At 37.6% G+C, this 19,752-nt stretch overlaps 1 protein-coding gene across 1 annotated transcript in view; it reads right to left on the bottom strand.

The window, feature by feature from the left end:
• EFNB2 (ephrin B2) overlaps positions 1 to 19,752 on the bottom strand; it is a 43,770-nt gene that overhangs the window by 5,495 nt on the left and 18,523 nt on the right. The window contains exons 2-3 of the mRNA XM_052664451.1: positions 16,142 to 16,425; positions 203 to 295 (exon numbers count right to left, since the gene is read on the bottom strand). Coding sequence (XP_052520411.1) covers positions 203 to 295; positions 16,142 to 16,425 — 377 coding nt within the window. The remainder of the gene's footprint in view (positions 1 to 202; positions 296 to 16,141; positions 16,426 to 19,752) is intronic.

Below are 19,752 nucleotides of genomic sequence, written 5' to 3'. Positions count from 1 at the left end.
TCTTATTACACCAACCCTCCTCCTGCAGAAATCTGTCAGTAGCTGAGGAGCAGAAAATAGGCTTTGCTTTCAGACTGTAAGGGAGGAACAACCATGCTAGACTCAGCTGGCTCACTGCTCTACGCTTGCAAAAGAAGCCTGAAAACTAAAAGGACACTGAGACTGATTAAAGTGGTTTCATGAAACAGCAGATGGTCTTTACCTTGTCCAACTTTCATGAGGATCTTCATGGTTTTTGTCTGGCACACCCCTCCCTCCTGGTTATTCAGGCCCTCCAAAGACCCATTTGATGTTGCTGATTAAAAAAAAATAAAATAAATAAAATAAAAATAAAATCAGGAAATCAACAGGCAAAGTAATGTGAACATGAGTGTCTGAAAGCAGAAATCTTTCAGTCTACCAAGATCTGTCCTTCTTGCTCAGGCTGACCTATGGAAAGTTGTGAAATGTTGAAAGCCAAAGGAATGAATACATTGGTAAGCTGTACAATACATACAAATGGAGGAATGTGTTATCAAGGTTTCAAATTTACCCAGCAAGTTTTTTTCTGCACACAATTGACTGGCTGACTTGGATGAAAACACAGCACCTGCTAAAAGGTAATGCAGTCAGCTGAAAGGGAAGCCCTGGCAGTCTCAAAGGAGCAAAGCATTGGAAACTCACCCTGTTGGTGTTTTTTTTTTTTTTTTCCCCAACAATATCTTTATAATCACCACATTACACCTGCTTCCTCTATTACAAATCTCCTGCTGGAAGAAGCGAAGGCGTACAAAAGACCCAGGTGAAAGCTGAGATTCTGCACTGATTGGAAAACCATTTAATATTTGAAAGTACAATCTCACTTTTCTCAGCATTGAGGAGCCTTCCTTGTTGGGGCAGGCTGGTGTGGGGACACACATTCCCTTCTCACAAAAACCTTCCGTCTCATGCAAACAAGCGGGTGCTTTCCCCTGTATTTATATTGTTCTCTCTTATCTCCACACTTGCTGGGACTGCACACCCCCGCGTAATCCTGTCACTACAAGCTGACGTGTGTGCAAAACACAGCTTCCGTGGAGAGTCCAACGGTTTGAGTCACCACCACACCACCACAATGAGGACTGCATGTCTTGTCAGCTGCCAGAAAAAAAACCCTTTGGCAGCTCCTGGACACTGGGCACCACTGCCACCACAACCCATGCCAAAGCCCAGCTGCCACCAGCGTGTGCTGATGCCCAGCCATGATGCTGGCACAGCAAGCCTCAGTGGGGTGGCTCCAGAGAGACTGGGCCAGGCTCACACAATGGGGACACCTCATATGAGCCAGGCAGGGAAACAGCCCCTCAGTGACCCCCACCAACAGGTCCCAAAACCATGTGTTCTCCTGCACTCTTGTCATTTCTTGGACCTATGTATGCAAGGCCCCAAATGCGCAAGCAAGCAGACACATGCTCACGCACTGATACCAGGCCACCAACTGGAGAAAACAAATGGAAAATGAGAGAGCAGAGCTTGCTGTGGTTCTGGCAAACAGCTTAAGCAGCACTTTTCTATGTGTGCCTCCCTCTTTTCAGCTAGGGATCTGATTCAACAAGGGCTTCAAACTGCTCAGATCTTTGTTTTTAATTCTCGCTCCTTCTCTTTCTGCTTCCTTGGGGATTTTCTTTCAACGTATATTTCCTTATTCCTTCACAATGTCTTCCTAGCCCCATGGCAGTATTTTTCTTGCTCTTAATCTTCTCTCTAGCTGTAAAGATATAAACCCCATACTGCTGAACCCTGCTTCCTAGCCTTTGATCTACTTCTTGGTTTTGTTCCACTCCTGCCTCTTTTGTCACTAACTCAAATTACAGCCACCATACAAACTTCCCAAACCATGCTTTCTTCTCCTAAAATTCCTGTTTCCCTGTATACAGGCCTTCCCAGTTCCTCTTATTTTCTCCCCCCCCCCCCCTCTCCCCTTGCCCTCAAATCATGGCAAGGGAAGTAAGTTAAACTACTGATTTTTTCAGACTTGGGAAGACTTCTAAAATATAAAATAGCACAATGAGTAATTTAAGATAAAAACAGATCTGAAATGTGCCACTGTATTGCCAGGCTCAAAAAATAATGGAGACATATAGTTTTGTTTTCTTTTGTTTTTTTCCAGAGGGAAAAAAAAATCAATACTAAGAACCAGTTCTGGACATAAATCAAATGTGTCTTTGCTGAAAGTGTTTTTTATGACCTATTTGCCAGTGTACCAGAGCACAAGGACAAGGGAAAAAAAAGCAGTAAATAGAAATACCAAAGCTGAGCATCAACTAAAAGTACAACTAATAAACACTGACTTTGTCTTCCTTTTTTGTAATTCTTCGTTTGCTTTTTAATCTAGGCTATGGGGGGTTCACAGCTCTTTAACCACCTTTTTCTTGATTTTAATTGAATAGAGTGCTGCTTCTTCTGAACATCAATGTCTTTTTATTCTTTAAAGGCCTATCCATTTAACCTACAGAGCAGGAGATCTCAATAAGATGCAGAGGATGCAGTCTGACCTCAGTACAGAAATAAGAAAGTAAGACAGCAAAAAGAATGCAAAATTACTTCAAATACAGTCTCCAAATGAGAGAGACCAAACATACAATGAGTCTGGTTGTGTGCTTGTGAGAGTTCAATCTGCCTCACTTGCTTGCTAAAAGAATGCTTTCATAGCTTTGATGTCAGATGAATGAATTTGCAGAAGTATTCGCTTTTTCCACAGTTCTTCAAGGGGTTTTCTGAAAGCCTATGTTATAGCTCAGAGTAGAGAGCGCTACATCCTGAGGAACAGAGAATTTTCAAAGAGGAGTATTTCAGTGACAAAGCAAAGTTTCCATCTCAGCTTTTCCCTGTAATTAAACTGACAATTACCCAAGGCCACTGGAGGAAATTATTTTTCAAAATTCATTAAGACTATCGAAATATAACCTCACATATCCCTAGCGTACCAGGAAGAATGTGGGTAGTTTTAAACACATACTTCTAAGCTTTGAAAAATGACACAGAGAGGGAGAAGTAATCTGGGACATCAGAGAAAACAGTTTCACACTGCTAATACCCCTTGACAGCATAGTGCGCAAAAGTCAAACAAGGGAACAAGTACAAAATATTCCTCAAATGCTTGCCACTGTCTTTTTATATTGATCTTCAAGTGAAAATTATACTTGCTACCATCCAAACGCCTCCATTACACTCACAGTTCTGCAGAAAAGTAATGCTGTACCTGGATCTCTGCTTATACTGATGTGGTGTTAAAAAAAGAGAAAGAAAAGTGTCTGTGATACAGATTTGGGTATGAACACAGAAACATAACACAAGATCCTTATGTTATGTTAAGAGGGAAAGGCTACTCTCCAATTGTTTACACGATCAAATTTTAGAACCCCCTTGCAGTTTATTTTTACATACATGTGTATAAATAAAAGAGCATTTTTTAAACTTTTAGGTCCAAATATGGATATATTTAGAGAAATTTACTCACATTCACATGACCTTGTGCTAAGACTAGATACTACTTAAATGTTAACATTAATAAGAATAATTAATAATTACTATGAAGTTTCTCATGAGTATTAAATTTTCTCAGGATCCCACACTTTATTTTACATTAATACAGAAACTAAAGGAAAATTAATACATACGAAACTAAAACTAAGTATTAGTAACAAAATGTTTTTAATCTTTTGATGGATAGCTACCTCCAATTTTCTGAGACCTGTTCTGTTCCATTGGTGTCAACTGCAAAACTAATCACTGTCAAAAGCACAATACATTACTCTTATTTACAGTCTAACCACACCTACAAATAAATCCATGTAATTGCCCTAAAATTTTTGACAAAATCATAATTTTTAGTTGATATTTTTTCATTAGTAAGTAAAAAATGATGTTTGAGATCTACATGAACCCCATGTATCTGCGTTCCTTGAATACAACTTCAACTGTCATTTTGTAAGGAATACAAGCATAGGCTTTCAACTATAAGAGAAAATGAATTCATATGAAATTATGGCTAAGAGTCTGTCGATGCAGTCTCTTACTTTAGAGAAGAAACTGTACATTTTCTGTTTCACAAAGCTCTTTCTTAATATATAATCTCATTTAACACAAGCAGAAATAAATTCATTTGGACCAAAGAATTTCATGCCAGCTCTGCTTTCCCTTCTTTGTTGTTAAGAAAGGAACTCATGTAAATCAATGACTGATGCTTTACATTTATTTGCTTTTAAAACTTCACAAGCTCTGATTGTTGTATGAAATGCATTAGTCATAAATGCAGGGGCAGAGAATCAGTGAGCAAAACAGAATCAGCTGACAAGAATAGTTCCTGGCTATGATTCTTATACAGTCCCCGTGGAGAGGAAGTAATATTACATTTTAATATGTCTTCATTTGATTGTTATTACACTGCCTCCCAGGAGGCTAAGCCACTGCACAGATCTTGGCTGTTTTCGACCTATCGGTTGGTAACATTGCTCTAATCAGATGGAGAATTAAGCTGCTGGATTTGTGCCTGTATAGCTTTTCATTCACAAAGAGATTAGAAATGAAGGCACAGTAACAAAAATTCATCCTCCCTCACTCTTAAAAGTACAGATTACAAAATTAAAAAACACCATCACAATTACTTAACAGGAAACACCAGTAAACTAAAACCTCAACCACTTAATTCTGTCACAATTATATGTACTTTTACGCTTTAGGACAGTGAAAAACATTACCCACTTGCCAAATTAAATGTCACATCCTTTAAACCAACAACTTCATAACACATGTATTTCTGCACCGTGGATATGAAATGAACTACATGCCTGAGGAGGGAAATTTGGACCATCATACATAATTTGTGAAAATTAAACAAACCTTAAGCCACAGACTATAGGAAAGAATAAGTGATCTCAGCTTGTGGGCTAGGGCAAAACTGGTTTAATGTGTGTGGACAACATAAGCCATTCAGCAGCGCATCAAAATAAGAAATAATTGTTGCTGGTGTGGATCTGTTAAGAGGGAAGGAGAGAATTACAGGTTTCTTTGGGTTAGATCAGTACTGTTTTAATAGTAGTGACTGTCAACATCCTTTATCTTAGATTCTCCTTAAAGCCAGCATCAGAAAATAGGTTTCTCAAAAGCAGAGCTAAATAAAACATAAAAACTCTATCCATCTACACTCGTTCTCAGCTGTGCTGTTTCCGTGCTTAGAATGGAAAAGCCTACACGTTGCAGGAACAAAAAGTCACAGAAGCTATAGAAGAACCAACAGTAGTAGGAAGTTATTCTTAATACAAAGCTACACTTGATCTAATGTACAGTCACAGGATTTTTAAGAACATGTAAAGCTTTTGAGGTTGTTTTTTTTTTTTTTTTTTTTTTTTAATTGTATTAAGTAATAGTACACTATTTTGGCCGGGCATCATGTATTCATGCTCTGACTGCTTTCATCTGCTTTCAGTTCTTTTAATGACTTTCTTAGTAAAGCACAGAATAAATAATTCTTCTTTCCCATAAATTATCTAAATTTATGGGACAGGTTTAAGAACACAAGAAATCACACACTGAGAAACCACAAATCACAGATCACAACACAGAGGCTGTTTCTAGACTAGCCAGGGATGAAGAACAAGGCATCTGAGGTAATAGAGTGTTTTAATTAAATGAATTTTTTTTTTTTCTTTCTCTCTCTTTTCACTTAGTAGCAATGCCAGATTTGCACAGAGACCTGAGACAGCCATACAAAAAATTGTTCAGGCCACTCACCAAAGAACAGGTAGTTTGGCAAATACATGGTGTTGGATGAGCTGCATAAAGTTTAAAGAGAAAAAATAGATAAGTACGCAAATTTAAACCACTAGTAACTAACGGTCTACCCTTGCTTCTAGTTACAAAAGTTCGGACTGACAATGAAACTTTCATTTCTTGCTTTAGAATGAAAATGTCTCCCACTATGTAACTACGAGCGGTCTGAAACATGGACAATGTTACCGTAAGCGGTAACATTTCAATGCATTAGGAGCACTTGCACAGACTACTGTGAGCATGTTGCCTGCCTTTCTATCTGCAGGCTGGAGACTTCTTCTGTTTAACTCTTTGTGCTTGAACAACACAATTGCGTCCTACTTTTACTACTGATCTTACAGCAACAAAGAGAAGATCTTTAAATAAATTGAAACAAGCAAACGAACAAACAAAAAAACTAAAACAAAACAAAACAAAAAAACAAAACCAACCTAGCTGGATTTGCTCAATTAATATTTCCTACTATAGGATACCAAAACAATCATTAAACATCTATAATCAAAATACACTTTACCAGTCATCTTTCATTATATTTTTAACACCTCTGTTTTTCGTTCGTCCTCCTTGCAAAGTCAAAGTGGCAGCAGAATTTCATGAGGACTTTCTCAACCTAAAGACCATCCAGAAACTCCCACTGGTTCAATTTTATTCTATATATATATTTTTTTCAAATTAACATACAATTTCTCTTAAACTAAATATTATGTAGTGTTCTAAATACTCTTGCAGCCAGCCTTTTTTCCCACTCTCCACATGAGGCAAAACTGCTACATGAATGAAGGACAAGAAGAATTTTCCCTTCTTTTTCATATCTCATCATTTCTTAAATTATGTCCTACGTTGCATCTGTCCAAATTGCTATCTAAAATGGATCCACAAACTGTACTCTGCACAGCAAGTAAGCAGCAATGCCCATCTCATTCAAATAAAGCCAGACAAAATGAAGTAAAATAAAAACAGGCCTCTTCTTGCCTAGAAGAAGGCAAAGGCTCCACAGTGGAATTCGGTGATTCACTTCCCTAACTACTACTCTGAAATGTATCTTGTCCAAATGCAAATGGTGTGACTGGTTGTAATTTGAACAGACTTGTGGATAATAGGGTTCTCTATAAAATTTTCCCTAAAATTCTCCACTTATATTCATATGAAAAGAGTGGGGTAGATTTTTTTACTATTTAATTCTTTGAGGGTGAAGTGTAGGGGACACAACTAAGACAGAGCCAACCGGTTTGTACTGTACAACGTACTTTAAAATGCCTTTTTATTTACCTTGTAAATGACAACTGTTTAATTAAAGGAACATCTCTGGAAATCTGTAGATTCTCCTTACTGAGTCTCACATTGCCTGACTGAAAAAAAGAACACCCAAATATCAAAGAATTAAGCACAAAATAAGGAGAGAGTACTTGCACAGTTTCCCTCCTTTCCTATACTCAGAATGACTCTATTAATTCCATGTGGACATGGCATCACACAAGAGTACAGGTACAGGAAGAATACAATCATTTCATTTAATTTCATTTTTTAAACAAAGACTTTCCATTAAGGGAAAAAGAGACAATGAGCAACTTGCACCAAAGAAGCTGTGAGCTCTAACTGGTTTCTGCTGCCTATCATTTTAAAAACAGCACCACATTATCTCTTGGTTAAGGAACACCACAACTTAAGCGTACTAAACTGTACACTATATGCTGCATTATTATCCAATACAGAAGGTCACAGCATCCACCCATCCACAGCAAAAGCCTACTTGTTTCACTGCTGTCGTGTCCCTTTTCTTTCAGAAAATTTAGATTTACAGATGATGAAAAAAAAATAAAAGCATCTCAACATTGTACCACTACGAATGACAATTTGTCTTTGATTACAGCTAAGCATTTCTGAAAGTATTTCAGTTGTACATTCACATACTCTGAGAAATGTTTTCAGATAATGATCTACTGTACACATGGTTGATTCTAGTTTACATAAACAAATTATATATTTGTGAGCACTGAAGAAACTGTGGCAGATGTAAGCCCACTAATTATGATATATTCAGTGTATATCAGAATGTATACATCTAAAGCAGATTACTAGCTAGTTAATTTCACAAGACATGAGCAGTGTTTTTTATATAGTTTATTCTTTCTCCCAGCACACTGCTGGCAAAAGGCTCCCATGGATGAGAATACCTTCTCACTACCACAGTGAGCTCTGCTTCAGCTGAACAGAACTAACACAATTAGCTACCATTCAAGTTACACTGATTGTCACTAATGACGAGCAGCCTTGCACGAAACAAAATCAGAGGGTTTAATATTAAATGAGGATCTATATTCTATATCATATGAACTCTACCCATTACTCTTTGAAGATGCTCATCTGCCTTGAAAATCTCACGTTTCGGTCTGCAGTACTTGGATAAGAAAGGGTTATAGTGAAAGTTCATATTAAATAAATAAGAAACCTCTTGCTCGTTCTACTGTCACTAATTGCATGCAATGATATTAATGACCCAGTAATTGCTATACGAGTAGCACTGAAGTGGAAAACATCATTCTGAGGCAGAGTTCATCTCTAGGTGGTAGGACTTCACCACTGACTGAGTTAATGCCAAGTGACAGTTCAGAATATAACACTATGGATGAGAAAATGCATCGGTCTCATGGTTATAACAGTTTAGATGGACATGACGTTATTTGCTTTGACCACACAGAGTCCAGCAGTAACCTCAATAAAATGCCACAGTCAGAGTTTGCCCTATAGATGAACCTCATTCCTTTCAGGGGAGATGCTCTGTACTATAACAATCTAGAGCAATTTTCCACATGTTTGCTCCAATAAAAGAATACCTTCATCTCCCACTTTTACATCAAGCACAACAAAAGTGTGCTTTATTGCAAAACACAAAAAGCTATTTACATCATCTAACTATACTTCAGCAACACAGAGTTTGGCACCTCAGTACTGAGATCAATTATGATACTATTGGATGACTGCACTCTTGGCAAAGATGATCAGAAGTTAAGCAATGTTTTGATTGCTGCATGATTGTGCACAGAACTTTTAAAAAACTTCTGAATAACTTAATGAGGGAACATTGCTGAAAAAAGCAATATGAATTTTCAAGGTGCTACAGGATATTTAGCTCTTTTCTTTAACAACACTAATGTCTTGATTCTTCTACTATTTCTGCTATGGCAGACTCTGGAATACAGGTGGAATCACAGAGCTGCAGCACAAGCTGAGGTAACCATCTGGGAAGAAGCTCTCCAGAAAAGGCCTTGGGGTTTCTGGTGGACACCAAATCAATCACAAGCCAGCAATGCACCCTTGCAGCAAAGATGGCCAACAACCCCATAAGGCTGCACTAGGCAGAGTGCTGTTATTAGGTCTAGGGAGATGATCCCTTGCAAGTATTCAATCCTGTTGAGACATCTGAAGAGCTGCAGCTGGGCCTGGGCTTCCCACTGTGGAAAGGATAGAAAGTTGCAGAGAAAATCCAGCAAGTGACTGTAGAGATGATGAAGGGACTGAAGAAGAGGGTGAGGACCCAGGATTGTTCAGCCTGGAGAAGGAGAGACTCAAGGGGATATTATACATGTTTATACCTGCTGTGGAGAGTAAGAAATAAAGGTTGAAGCTGCTTTCAGTAGTGTCAGGATAAGAGGCAGTGTGCACCAACTGAAATACTGGGAATGCTATTTGAACTTAAGAAAACATTTTTAGCTGTGAGCCTCAAACAGGTTGTCCCAGCAGGCTCCAGAGTCTCCATCATTGGACATGATCCTGAACAGCCTGCTGTAGCTGATCTACTTGGGGAGATGCCATTCAAATCCAACCATTCTGTGATTCTGTGAACAACTGCACCACAGCAGTCTAATGCATTTACTTGCTAACACGGAATATTTGAAAAACAATTCCTTCTCAGTTTCCCTGTCAGGATTCAGTTTCAAAGTTGTTTCTCTTACAGAACATCAGTGAGCATAAAGACAAGTCTGCTGCTGCAGTGTAGTTATTTTTTCTGTCATCTAATCAACTAATTCTGCTAACAAAGGCCTGAACATGCTTTTAAAACCAGGCTTATCAGCTGAGTAGAAACTGTTCTCCAAGTACTACTAAGACAACCTGAAGCTTAATCCTGGTTTTACTCACAAAAAAATATTTGCAAGATTTCTTTGAGATTGAAAAAAAGCAACTGGAAGACTGCCCTTTAGGGCTCAGTTTTATAGTTGGACTTATCAGAAATTAATCCTGAAATACTCTTCCTCCAAAGTTTTCAGGACTGGTGTAAAATCAGGAAAGAAAATATAAACTGACATTTAACCCTTTTTTCAGCCATTTCAATCCTGTGCTTTGGCTAATTCAATTCTCAGACAAAAATACATTTCCCATCAGTTCAACTATGTAAAGACTTCAAAGAGAAAAATGATCTCAAATATTTAAAATGGTTTCATTAAAGCCTTAATAAATGCTTACATTTTCCTGGTCTTTTATTTCAGGAATTATAATACTGTAACAAAGATATGTTGTAAGCAACAGCATACAAGAAAGACTGATCACTCTTTGACACATGCATGCTCATCACATAACTTAAGTGAAAGTTAAATGAGTTTCAGTATGCTGGTGTATTTCTCAGTTTCAGATCATAGTACTTTCCTCATAGCATTGTGTATTTCTTCACAGTACATCCCCACTATTTAAACAGTTACTTATAGTCTGAATATAAAGCATATAAACCACATGTTCATCCCTACCATCTCCTGCTGCAGATAGTCCTAACAAAGATATATATGTAAATGTAAGAATATATACAACTGTTGAGGACCAGGGCTTAAATTGTTGGGTTTTTTTTGCAAAGTATTGTAATACTGTACTATGTGTACTATGCATACATATAAAGACTTCTAAATGAGAATATTGTGTTTTTCTTTGTTAATGTACTGTATTTTCAGTATGTATAAATTGTTTATAGGAAACTAATAAAATCAGCAAAGTGACTAAAAACATTAAACAGCTTCCTATGAAATTTTAAATCCTGTTTAATTCTTGAGTATTTCCTGAATAATTCTTCCTCACAAATAATTATTCTTCATTTTCATCTGATTCAGAATACCTGGGGGATGTGGAGGAAGAATAAATGTATTTTTTCATAACATACCATCAATTAACACACTGAGCATTCCTATCTTTCATTTCCCTCCCTAAGGAATAAAGAAATAACAGATTTTCTGCTCAACTATCTCTGTCTACTTTAAAGGAGATAAACGGTCGGTATTGCCTAGGTAATGGCACTAAATATGAACAAAGTCCATCAATCTAAAATTGCCTTATTCTCTTACAAGAAGATCTGTGTGGTCTGGGACAAAACCCCAGAGGGCCATGATTCCATTAATCCTGTAGGTCTTAGACACTGTTAGAAATCTGAAGCTGCACAGACACTGATTTTCTTCTCCAATAATATTATTTGTATGAGCTGTATTTATATTTAATTCAACAAGAGCTAAGTGGCATTGCTGATATATCCCTTAAAAGACTCTCAGCAAAGTCAGCGACTGACCTCTGGATATCATTTTACACTAAGGAATCATTTATCTAATTTGCTGAAGGAGGAGGAAGAGAAAGGAAAGAAAAAAATGGATCTTTGTGCAACTGAAATCAGGGTGGCTATTATCACACAGGCTTTCCTTAATACTATAAGCCCCACCAAAAAATAAATAACATTTGACTGCCTAGCTATACTGTCTGTTTCTAAAAAAGCATCTGTAACGTCTGTACTGCAAAAGAAATAAAATTGAAACTTTAACTGGTTTTGTCCCAGTTTTAGCTAGTTGAGAATTAACCTCAAAACAAAGGAAAATTTACTGTTTTCTTTAGGGTACCTCTTGCTGGGTGTTTGCAGCAATGGGAATGAAGAGTGAATCCTATCTCAAAGAGGTGTCAGAATGTCCAGCCAGGCAGATTAGCTGGTGTTTGGTCAGAATACTAAAATAGCATTTTAATGTAAATCTATTTGGCCATGCAAAGACATTTATTCTTCCCAACTGGGCTGTATTTCAGGGTGCAATCTATATTGTCCTTTAATGTGTTCTTCCTCAGACAGTTATTGCCCTTTAATTGTAACAGAATGACAAAGTGAAAACATAAAAGCTTTGTGAATTTTTAAACCCAGCTAATGCTAAAGTTTCAGAACAACTGTTTCCATTTTAAAAGCCACCACGCTATTAAAAGAATTTATCCAAAACAAAGCACTGCTAGGCAGTATAGTCCTTTAAATCAGTCAGAAGTTGAATACATATATTTTTTAATTTAAGCCAGAGGCCATTTATGTATGTGGGTCATTTGAAAAAAAAAAAAAAAGACAAAAAAACGTTTAAGGAAAGCTGTATATTGCATTTTGCCAGTGTCAAAGCCAATGAACATCACTAGCTCAGCAAGCTTGGCTAATGAAGTTGCAGGCAGAGCAAGCACTTTAGAGAAACATTTTTCAGGACCATTCTGCAGCCCTTCCCTGAATCCCAAATATTCTTCACTGACCAAAAAAATCCACAATTTCAGTGAACAAATTTTGAGCAGGTAAAATTTCATTTCATTTTAAGCAATGTATGATTTTTTTTTACACTGATGGTGCTGGCATATAACCCTCATTTTATATAGAAGAGATGAAGTGAGAAGAGGACGGGCTTGCTTGGTCAAACTATCTTAGAAGCGTGACAGTAGTCTGAAGGCAAGTGGCAGCACAGCACTCCTTTCCCTCAGGCTGTGCAGCTTCTTGCAGGGTTCCCTGAGGCACTCCATCATTGCAAACTCAGCGTACTGCAGCTCTCCCCATACCCTGTGACTAGGGCCAAGTTTGTCAGGAAGAGATCAGGACAATTCCTATGCACCATAACAAAATATCTTTGGCACAGTGCATATGCCTGTACTGCTCTACCACATCTTCTACCCATAGAAGAAATGCTGCAGCTGAGTGGCACCAAAGCAATTACACAATAATCCAAACTTGCAGAGCCATCTCCTACAATCAAGGAAGTCCCCATTCGTTCTGAGCAATCTACACAGCAGAAAACTATAATTCATTCCTAAAGCACGCAAAGACATAAAAGGATTTTTTGATGCAAACATCAGAATTTCAAATCTACATACCCTTGTTCCGCTTAACTTTGCCCTTTGCACAGGTATTTATGTTGTTTGGCATGGTGTATCTTCATGCATTTGATTAAGGATTTCCTTAGAGACTTAAGATATGTTGGCTAAATGGTTGAATATTTTAAGATAATCTAACATTAATATATCCATGATCTCAAGGGCATTTGACCTTCTGCTGAAAAGAGATGTAGCTATTGGAAAATGAATCTATTAGTTTCCCAGGAACCAAAAACTGATGATGGTAAAGAAGTGAAAAGCAAGGACATTCTGTTACATCACTTATTCCCTTACACAATACTATTCAGTATCATCTTTCTGAGTACCACAATTCACAGAATTAACTCTTTGAATACTGGAACCTGTATACTGAGAAGTACATTGCCCTGCTGTTGTTGCAAGAAATTGATTAGATTTAGCTTATTTTGGGACTAAAATACCATTAAATATGAAAAGAAGTATCTGAAACTTACAATCATTTCTACTTTAAAAAAAAAAAAAAGTGAAATGGGGAATGAGAAAAGTTACATCTTTTATATGCTTAGACCCAGGGAAGAAGTGAGTAGAAAAGTTCTTCTACTATATCTGTCATGAATACATCTAAGTGATATAAAAATTATGGCTTGAAGAATTCGTGTACAATCACATTTCCCTAAAGGCACACAGGGTTCAGGAAGCTTCTTTATCCTGTGTTATAACTCCTCTGCTTTGTTACTTAAAGGCTCCCAAAATGACTAACACCTTAACGTAAATAGAGATTTTACTGTATAATACAGCTTCACAAACCACATATAATTAGATTAAAAAAAAAGAAAAAACAACAACAAAAAACATACCATGGTTTCAAATAATGGCAAGATGATAAGGGTACATGACAATGCAAAGAACTTAAGGGCTGACAGCAGCATGCCTGCATAAGCAGCATAAGAAAGCCACAGCCAGCGCTGAACCAATGCTGGACTCAGTAAACTGGCATCTCAGGCTGTTTGATGCCCCTTACTCAGGGGAATACAAGATCCAAGAATACCTCAAAATCAAAAGCTGGTGTATAAAATGCACTGATGTATTCGCTTCAAAGCAATCCCCCTCACCTCCAAATACTCCAAACATCAACAACAAAACCAACAAAATTCCCAAACAAACAGAAAGGAAAGAGAAGAAAGGGGAGCAATGTTTGTGCTTCTGAGTCAGTGGGAGGGAGATGGGGTGCACTTCTCATTCGGGTCTGAGCACAGCTGGTGATTTACAGGTCTGGTAATAAGGACTTACACAAATGATTTATGGGCTAATTTGCGTACATGATTAAGATGCATTGTATTACTTAAAAAAAGACAGTAAACAACCTGACTACCAGAACTTGTATCTGGCTGTATGTACTAGGTCATAAGCTTCTGAACACAAACTGTTAAAATGCTGTCTAGTCCTAGTGTCTCTGTAGTGTCCTAGCTGAGACACAGCCTAGTTTCCTGCCCCTCTTCATGTTTTTGAGGGCATTTTGATTACGTTGCTTTCTTCCATGAAAAACAAACAAACAAAAAAAAGCCCAGAGAGTTTTAGTTTAAGGATGGTTGGATTACCATGGCTGTTTTTTTCAACCTATTGAAATGTACAGGTATTCTGCTTCAGATGAGTTAGTAGGTTAGCAATACATGATAAATCAGTAATTTGTTTATGCCAAATTGGGCAAAGAAGGTAATATTCTAAGGCAGTCCAGTATTATTGCAAGGCCAGTGTGACTTTTGAGGCATTATACTGAAGTCTCAGGAAATTCTATCAACCAAACTCTCGCTTCAGAAAGCGCAACGTCTATTATGTCTTCTTGCTGTAATGAAATAATTATACAAAATTAATGAAAATGACTTTTACTTGATAATTCTGTGGGTAAATCCATGACATGGATAAGACAGAACTGACAGTGTGACAGAAAGCCCTGTTTGTGCCCAGTTTTCAAGCAATAACTGTAACAGTGCAATTCACTCCATTATAGCTGGTTTGTTGTGAGTTTTCTAAAAACTAGAACTCAATAATGTATTTCACCATCAAAACCAATGATTTGAGAATGGCCATTTTTATGCTGCACACTCTCTGTGGCATTTCAGACAACTATCTCTCAGCATCTAATCTTACTCCAGTAAATCCAACTGGATTTCAGTGGGAACTTTGACAAAGCTAAATGCTATGTAAGCAGCATCAGGTTTTTCTTTACTCCCTGACTAAACTGAGTTAAGTGATCGCTTTGTCAAACCTTAAAAACCAAGCGGTGTTTTATTTCTCCCATGTTTGTTATTTAGTAAAATATGTTATTTCTATATATATTAACTACCATGAATTCTTACTTTGTTTCTATGACACACAACTTATATTCCACATAATGACACAGCATGTTCCATTATGACTGCAACTAGAATTAATTTATATTTAAAGCATTTCCATTCCCATTTTTGAAGTACTTACTTAGTGCACTGGTAAAATTACCAATAATTTAAACTAAGAAAAGAAGAAATATATAATGTTGCAGACATTACATGAAATAGTTATCAGCCTATTTGAACAATCCAGTTTCAAGAAGATGGGAGAAATAAGACATACTAGTAGGTGACTTCATTGTAAATGCAAATCAGCCAATGCATAGTATCACAGGAAGGCTTAGCTTGGAAAAGACCTCAGAAACCAAGCAGTTCCAACCTCTCTGCCATGGGCAGGGTTGCCTTTCACCAGATCAGAATATCCAGGTTCCCATTCAACCTGGCCTTGAACACCTCCAGGGATGGGGAATCCACAGTTTCTGAGGGCAAACTGTTCCAGTGCCTCACCACCCTCTGAATAAAGAATTTCTACCTAACCTATAACTAAATCTCCCCTCTTCTGGCTTTCCACCTTGTACTGTCACTATAAGACCATATAAAAAGTCTCTCTCCAGCTTTAAAAGCTGCACACAACCTTTCAGTGTGAATACAGGACATGATATTGTGTGCAAAAGGAGCAGCTCTTTGCAGGCACAGAAGTACAGTCTGATTTGATTTGCACAAATCAAGGAAAAAAAAGACAGAGGCCCTATGAAAATTAGCAGTAATATCAAAACATGTTGCCAAGAAAATATTTTCAGGTAAAAAAATACAAACCCATTCGGAGTCTTCTTGGTTTGCTTATAGCAAATGAGACAAAATACAAAGGAACAAACAATGATAATATAAAGAATGAACGACTGTTATTTTGAACTTACATATGACGTAATAATCTTTGTTCTTCTGAAATTCCAGGCCCCAGAGATTAGGGCTGAATTCTTGAAATTTGATGGTAAACTTAACATCTTGATCTGGCTTGGCACAGTTGAGTAGAGGTGTATTGTCCTTTCTAATAGCACAGCTATCTGCTTGGTCTTTATCAACCATGTAGACCTTATAATATTCATACTGGCCAACAGTTTTAGAGTCCACCTTTGGGCATATAATATCCAGTTTGTCTCCTATCTGTGGATATAGTACCAATCCTTGTCCAGGAAGGAATCTAAAAAGAGAAAAAGAAAAAAAGAGGAAAGAAAAAAAAGAAAATGTGAAACACTTGACAAAATCACATTCAGAAAACTAGCAATTAAAATGGACAGAAAGGAACAAACACACAGTTTCCAAAACCAAAATGACAGTGTAAACAAACTAGACCTTAATAGTCTGGGCCTGACTCAATATCAGCAAGATGTTTATTTAGATCTTTGAAATTACGGATGCATTGAGTTTTATAGCCAAAGTTCTCTGTTTTAGGAACTCTAGAAGGTTCTGTATCTAGGGCAGCACCGCAGTTTCTTCCACATTTGGCCGCTTGCAGCAGCCATTGCAGGCTACAATCCTGTCTTTCCACGTTGGTAACATTTCTAATATTCTTGCACATATTTTGCTAATTTTGGATATGGGAGAATGACAAGAATGATTGCTCATTTGGAGCAGCCACATGGGAAAGGAAGCAACTTAGACTTTCAGACTTAACATATTGAAACGTTGATTAATGTTACTGGTATAGCACAAAAGAACATCAGTCACTCATCAGGATGATTTTTACAGATCTAGGATGGACTGGAGATCTACTTGAGCCAAGGACAGCACATGCTTCCAATAAAACACTCTTTCAAGATAGTGTGATTGCTATACTACAGTGATTTCTCTGTAAACTCATCATTATATTTATCTTTTTTTTTTTTTTCATGTGCTATAAATGAAATACAGGCTTGCTTTTGCGTTTGTATACATGGAGACTTCTCACATAGACTGGCAGAAAGCTTTAGTGTTTGGGGTCAGACTTCATATGTTATCTTTTTCATCATTAGTAGTTACCAGGCAAATCTCACTACTTCTTCACTAATGAAAAATATAAATAATTACATATAGTACTGTTTTATCCACAAGTCAAGAAGCCTCCTTCTCACAAGTACAAAAGCCACAGCAGGTTTGTTTGTTCATTTCTTTTCTCCTTAAGATATATTTGCTCAATTAATGCCAGGAAGCATAGTTTTAGAACTACAGCCAATGATACAATGTCCTCTAAAGCACAGACCTAAAAGTCTGACTCTCTTTTCTCTTTCTCCTGTCTGCCAGCCTTTTCCAAAGAGCTTCCTTAATGGGGAATCGGCCTGAAAAACTGACTGAAACAATTGCTGCCTAATGAACACCCTTCTACAAGAGCTAGCGCTAAACAGCGCACATAGTAAATCTAGCTTATTCACAGGCAGCCTTCCTGGAAACTTATTAGAATATTAAGGCTCAGGAACAAAACTGTAGGCGTAGATTACTCCCAGCCTTTTGCTTTGCTAAAGGAGCCCACCAGCAAGCAGCACTACTGGAAGAGAACCTACAAAATGAGGAAAAAAAGTAGGATGCAATGCCCCAAATTTCAAACACATCATTTGCAACTGCTTGCTCCCATACAATGAGAGTTTATGATCTGTGCTAATTGAGTGGGATTATTTTCACTCACAAAGCCTGTGTAAGAATTATATTTGTTGTGAAGCAGCAAGTAGAAGGACAAAGACATGTAATTACAGATTTAGGGGAAAAGAACAATGAAATGTTGTGGCAAGAAGAGAGACTGTTGATGCATAAATCACTGTGCTCCTTTGTGTCGTGCAGTCTAATTTCCAGACTATAGAAACCAGGCTTGGCCACGACTGTGCAAATACACGTACAGTGGAGACAGGACGAAGTTGCACCACCTCCTTCAGTTCCCAGACACAACATAAGAATGCAGTGACTACCACATCCCTGAAACTGAAATGGCACCAGAAATGCAAAGGTGGAAATACATCCTCCTTGGAGTCGCCAGCCCTGTGAGGAGCTACCAAGGGAGTGTCTGGCTCTGCAAGGGCACATCAGAAATGCGGAAAGAACTACCGCAGCAGGCAATGTTTCCAAGAGGGTAGCATGGATTCTGACTCAGCCCTTCCTGTGGGAACAATTCTGGCCAGGCAAAGGCAAAGCAACAACATTTCTGGGCTAACCCAGGTCACTGACAGCTGTTATCATCTTGTCTGACCGCAACCCAAACTAATGCTGCAGGAGATGAACATTACCCTGTTTCCATCCACCTGCATGCCAGGACAAATGCAATCCTCCTGCTGTTAGTTCTTCATATCATGGAAACGTTTAAGGTTTTTTCAAGGAAGGCCCTTTGCTTTTTAACTGACTAATTTAGATTTGTGTTCTTAATAAATGCAAAATTCATAAGGTTAGAAACATGCACCTGTCTGTCAATATCAATAAAATGACCTAAAAAACTGCTGTCAAAGAACAAAAAAAGCTAAAATCTAACCTTGGATTTCATATATAGATTTGTATGATCATCTAGCAGCAATGTATGTTCTCCGTGAAAATTCTGAGCACAATCAGGACAAGTTCAGAGATAGCAGGGAAGCAATTCTCAGAAACAGCCATTAGACAGAAAGCACACTCATGTACCCTGGTTAAGCAGCCAGGAATTGCCCCATAAAAAGCAAAGGACAAAACCACCCCCAGCAGACAGCTAAAGCACATTTTACAAGAGCTTTAACCCAGGAACTCGTTAGACTTTATGGCAGGGGAATACTCTCACTATGCGCCTGCAGTCTGTACAGTTTTAGCATTAAACTCAGTAAATCTGCTTCCACTTCAGTTTCTCAACTTTTAGGATCTAACACTGATAGGATTAGGAAAGAAAAAAGGCTGAAATTGAAAGGATTAATCAGAGAACTGGATCATACTGCGTTTTTATTTTCGACAGCTTGTAGTTTTGACTGTGACCTTTACAAGAAAGATAATTTTGCTATCCTTAGTATAATTCAGTAAAACTAGTTTTACTTTCCTTACTTCCTTACAACAATAAAGCACAAATGTGGATGGAGAGAATAAAAAAGCTTCACCTCATGCATTTCAGTTTGACCACAACAACTCAGTGACCACTCCTAACCAGACGACACTGCTACCCCTCTCTGTTTGCACAGTACTTGAGCTACTGTATTTTCACAAAGACTTAAAGTAAACTATTTGCTGGGTAAAAAGCATTTCCTGAAACTAGTTAATGACAAGGAACAAAATTAAGACAACTATTTTATGACACTACTCCAACAACTTTACATCCCAGAAAAAAAAAAGGGGGGTTTTGGGGGCTTGTTAATATATACTTGGCCTTGGTAGAGGCCAATAAAAAATTCAGTGAGGCTGAATTTATCCTAAATCTTTATTTCTGCAAGTGCTTTGGTGTAGCCTTAAGTATTCTAGGATATAAACACACTTGTAGGGCTGCATCTGTAAAAAATAAAGTTGATTAATTGGGTTTATATTTGAAGTGGGCATGCGCCTTCAGTGACTAAAA

This window comes from Tympanuchus pallidicinctus, unplaced genomic scaffold, assembly GCF_026119805.1.
Source record: "Tympanuchus pallidicinctus isolate F22 unplaced genomic scaffold, pur_lepc_1.0 scaffold6, whole genome shotgun sequence".
NCBI classification, from domain to species: Eukaryota; Metazoa; Chordata; class Aves; order Galliformes; family Phasianidae; genus Tympanuchus; species Tympanuchus pallidicinctus.
Note: the sequence above shows the minus strand (reverse complement) of the source record. Positions and strands in the feature narration are given on the sequence as shown.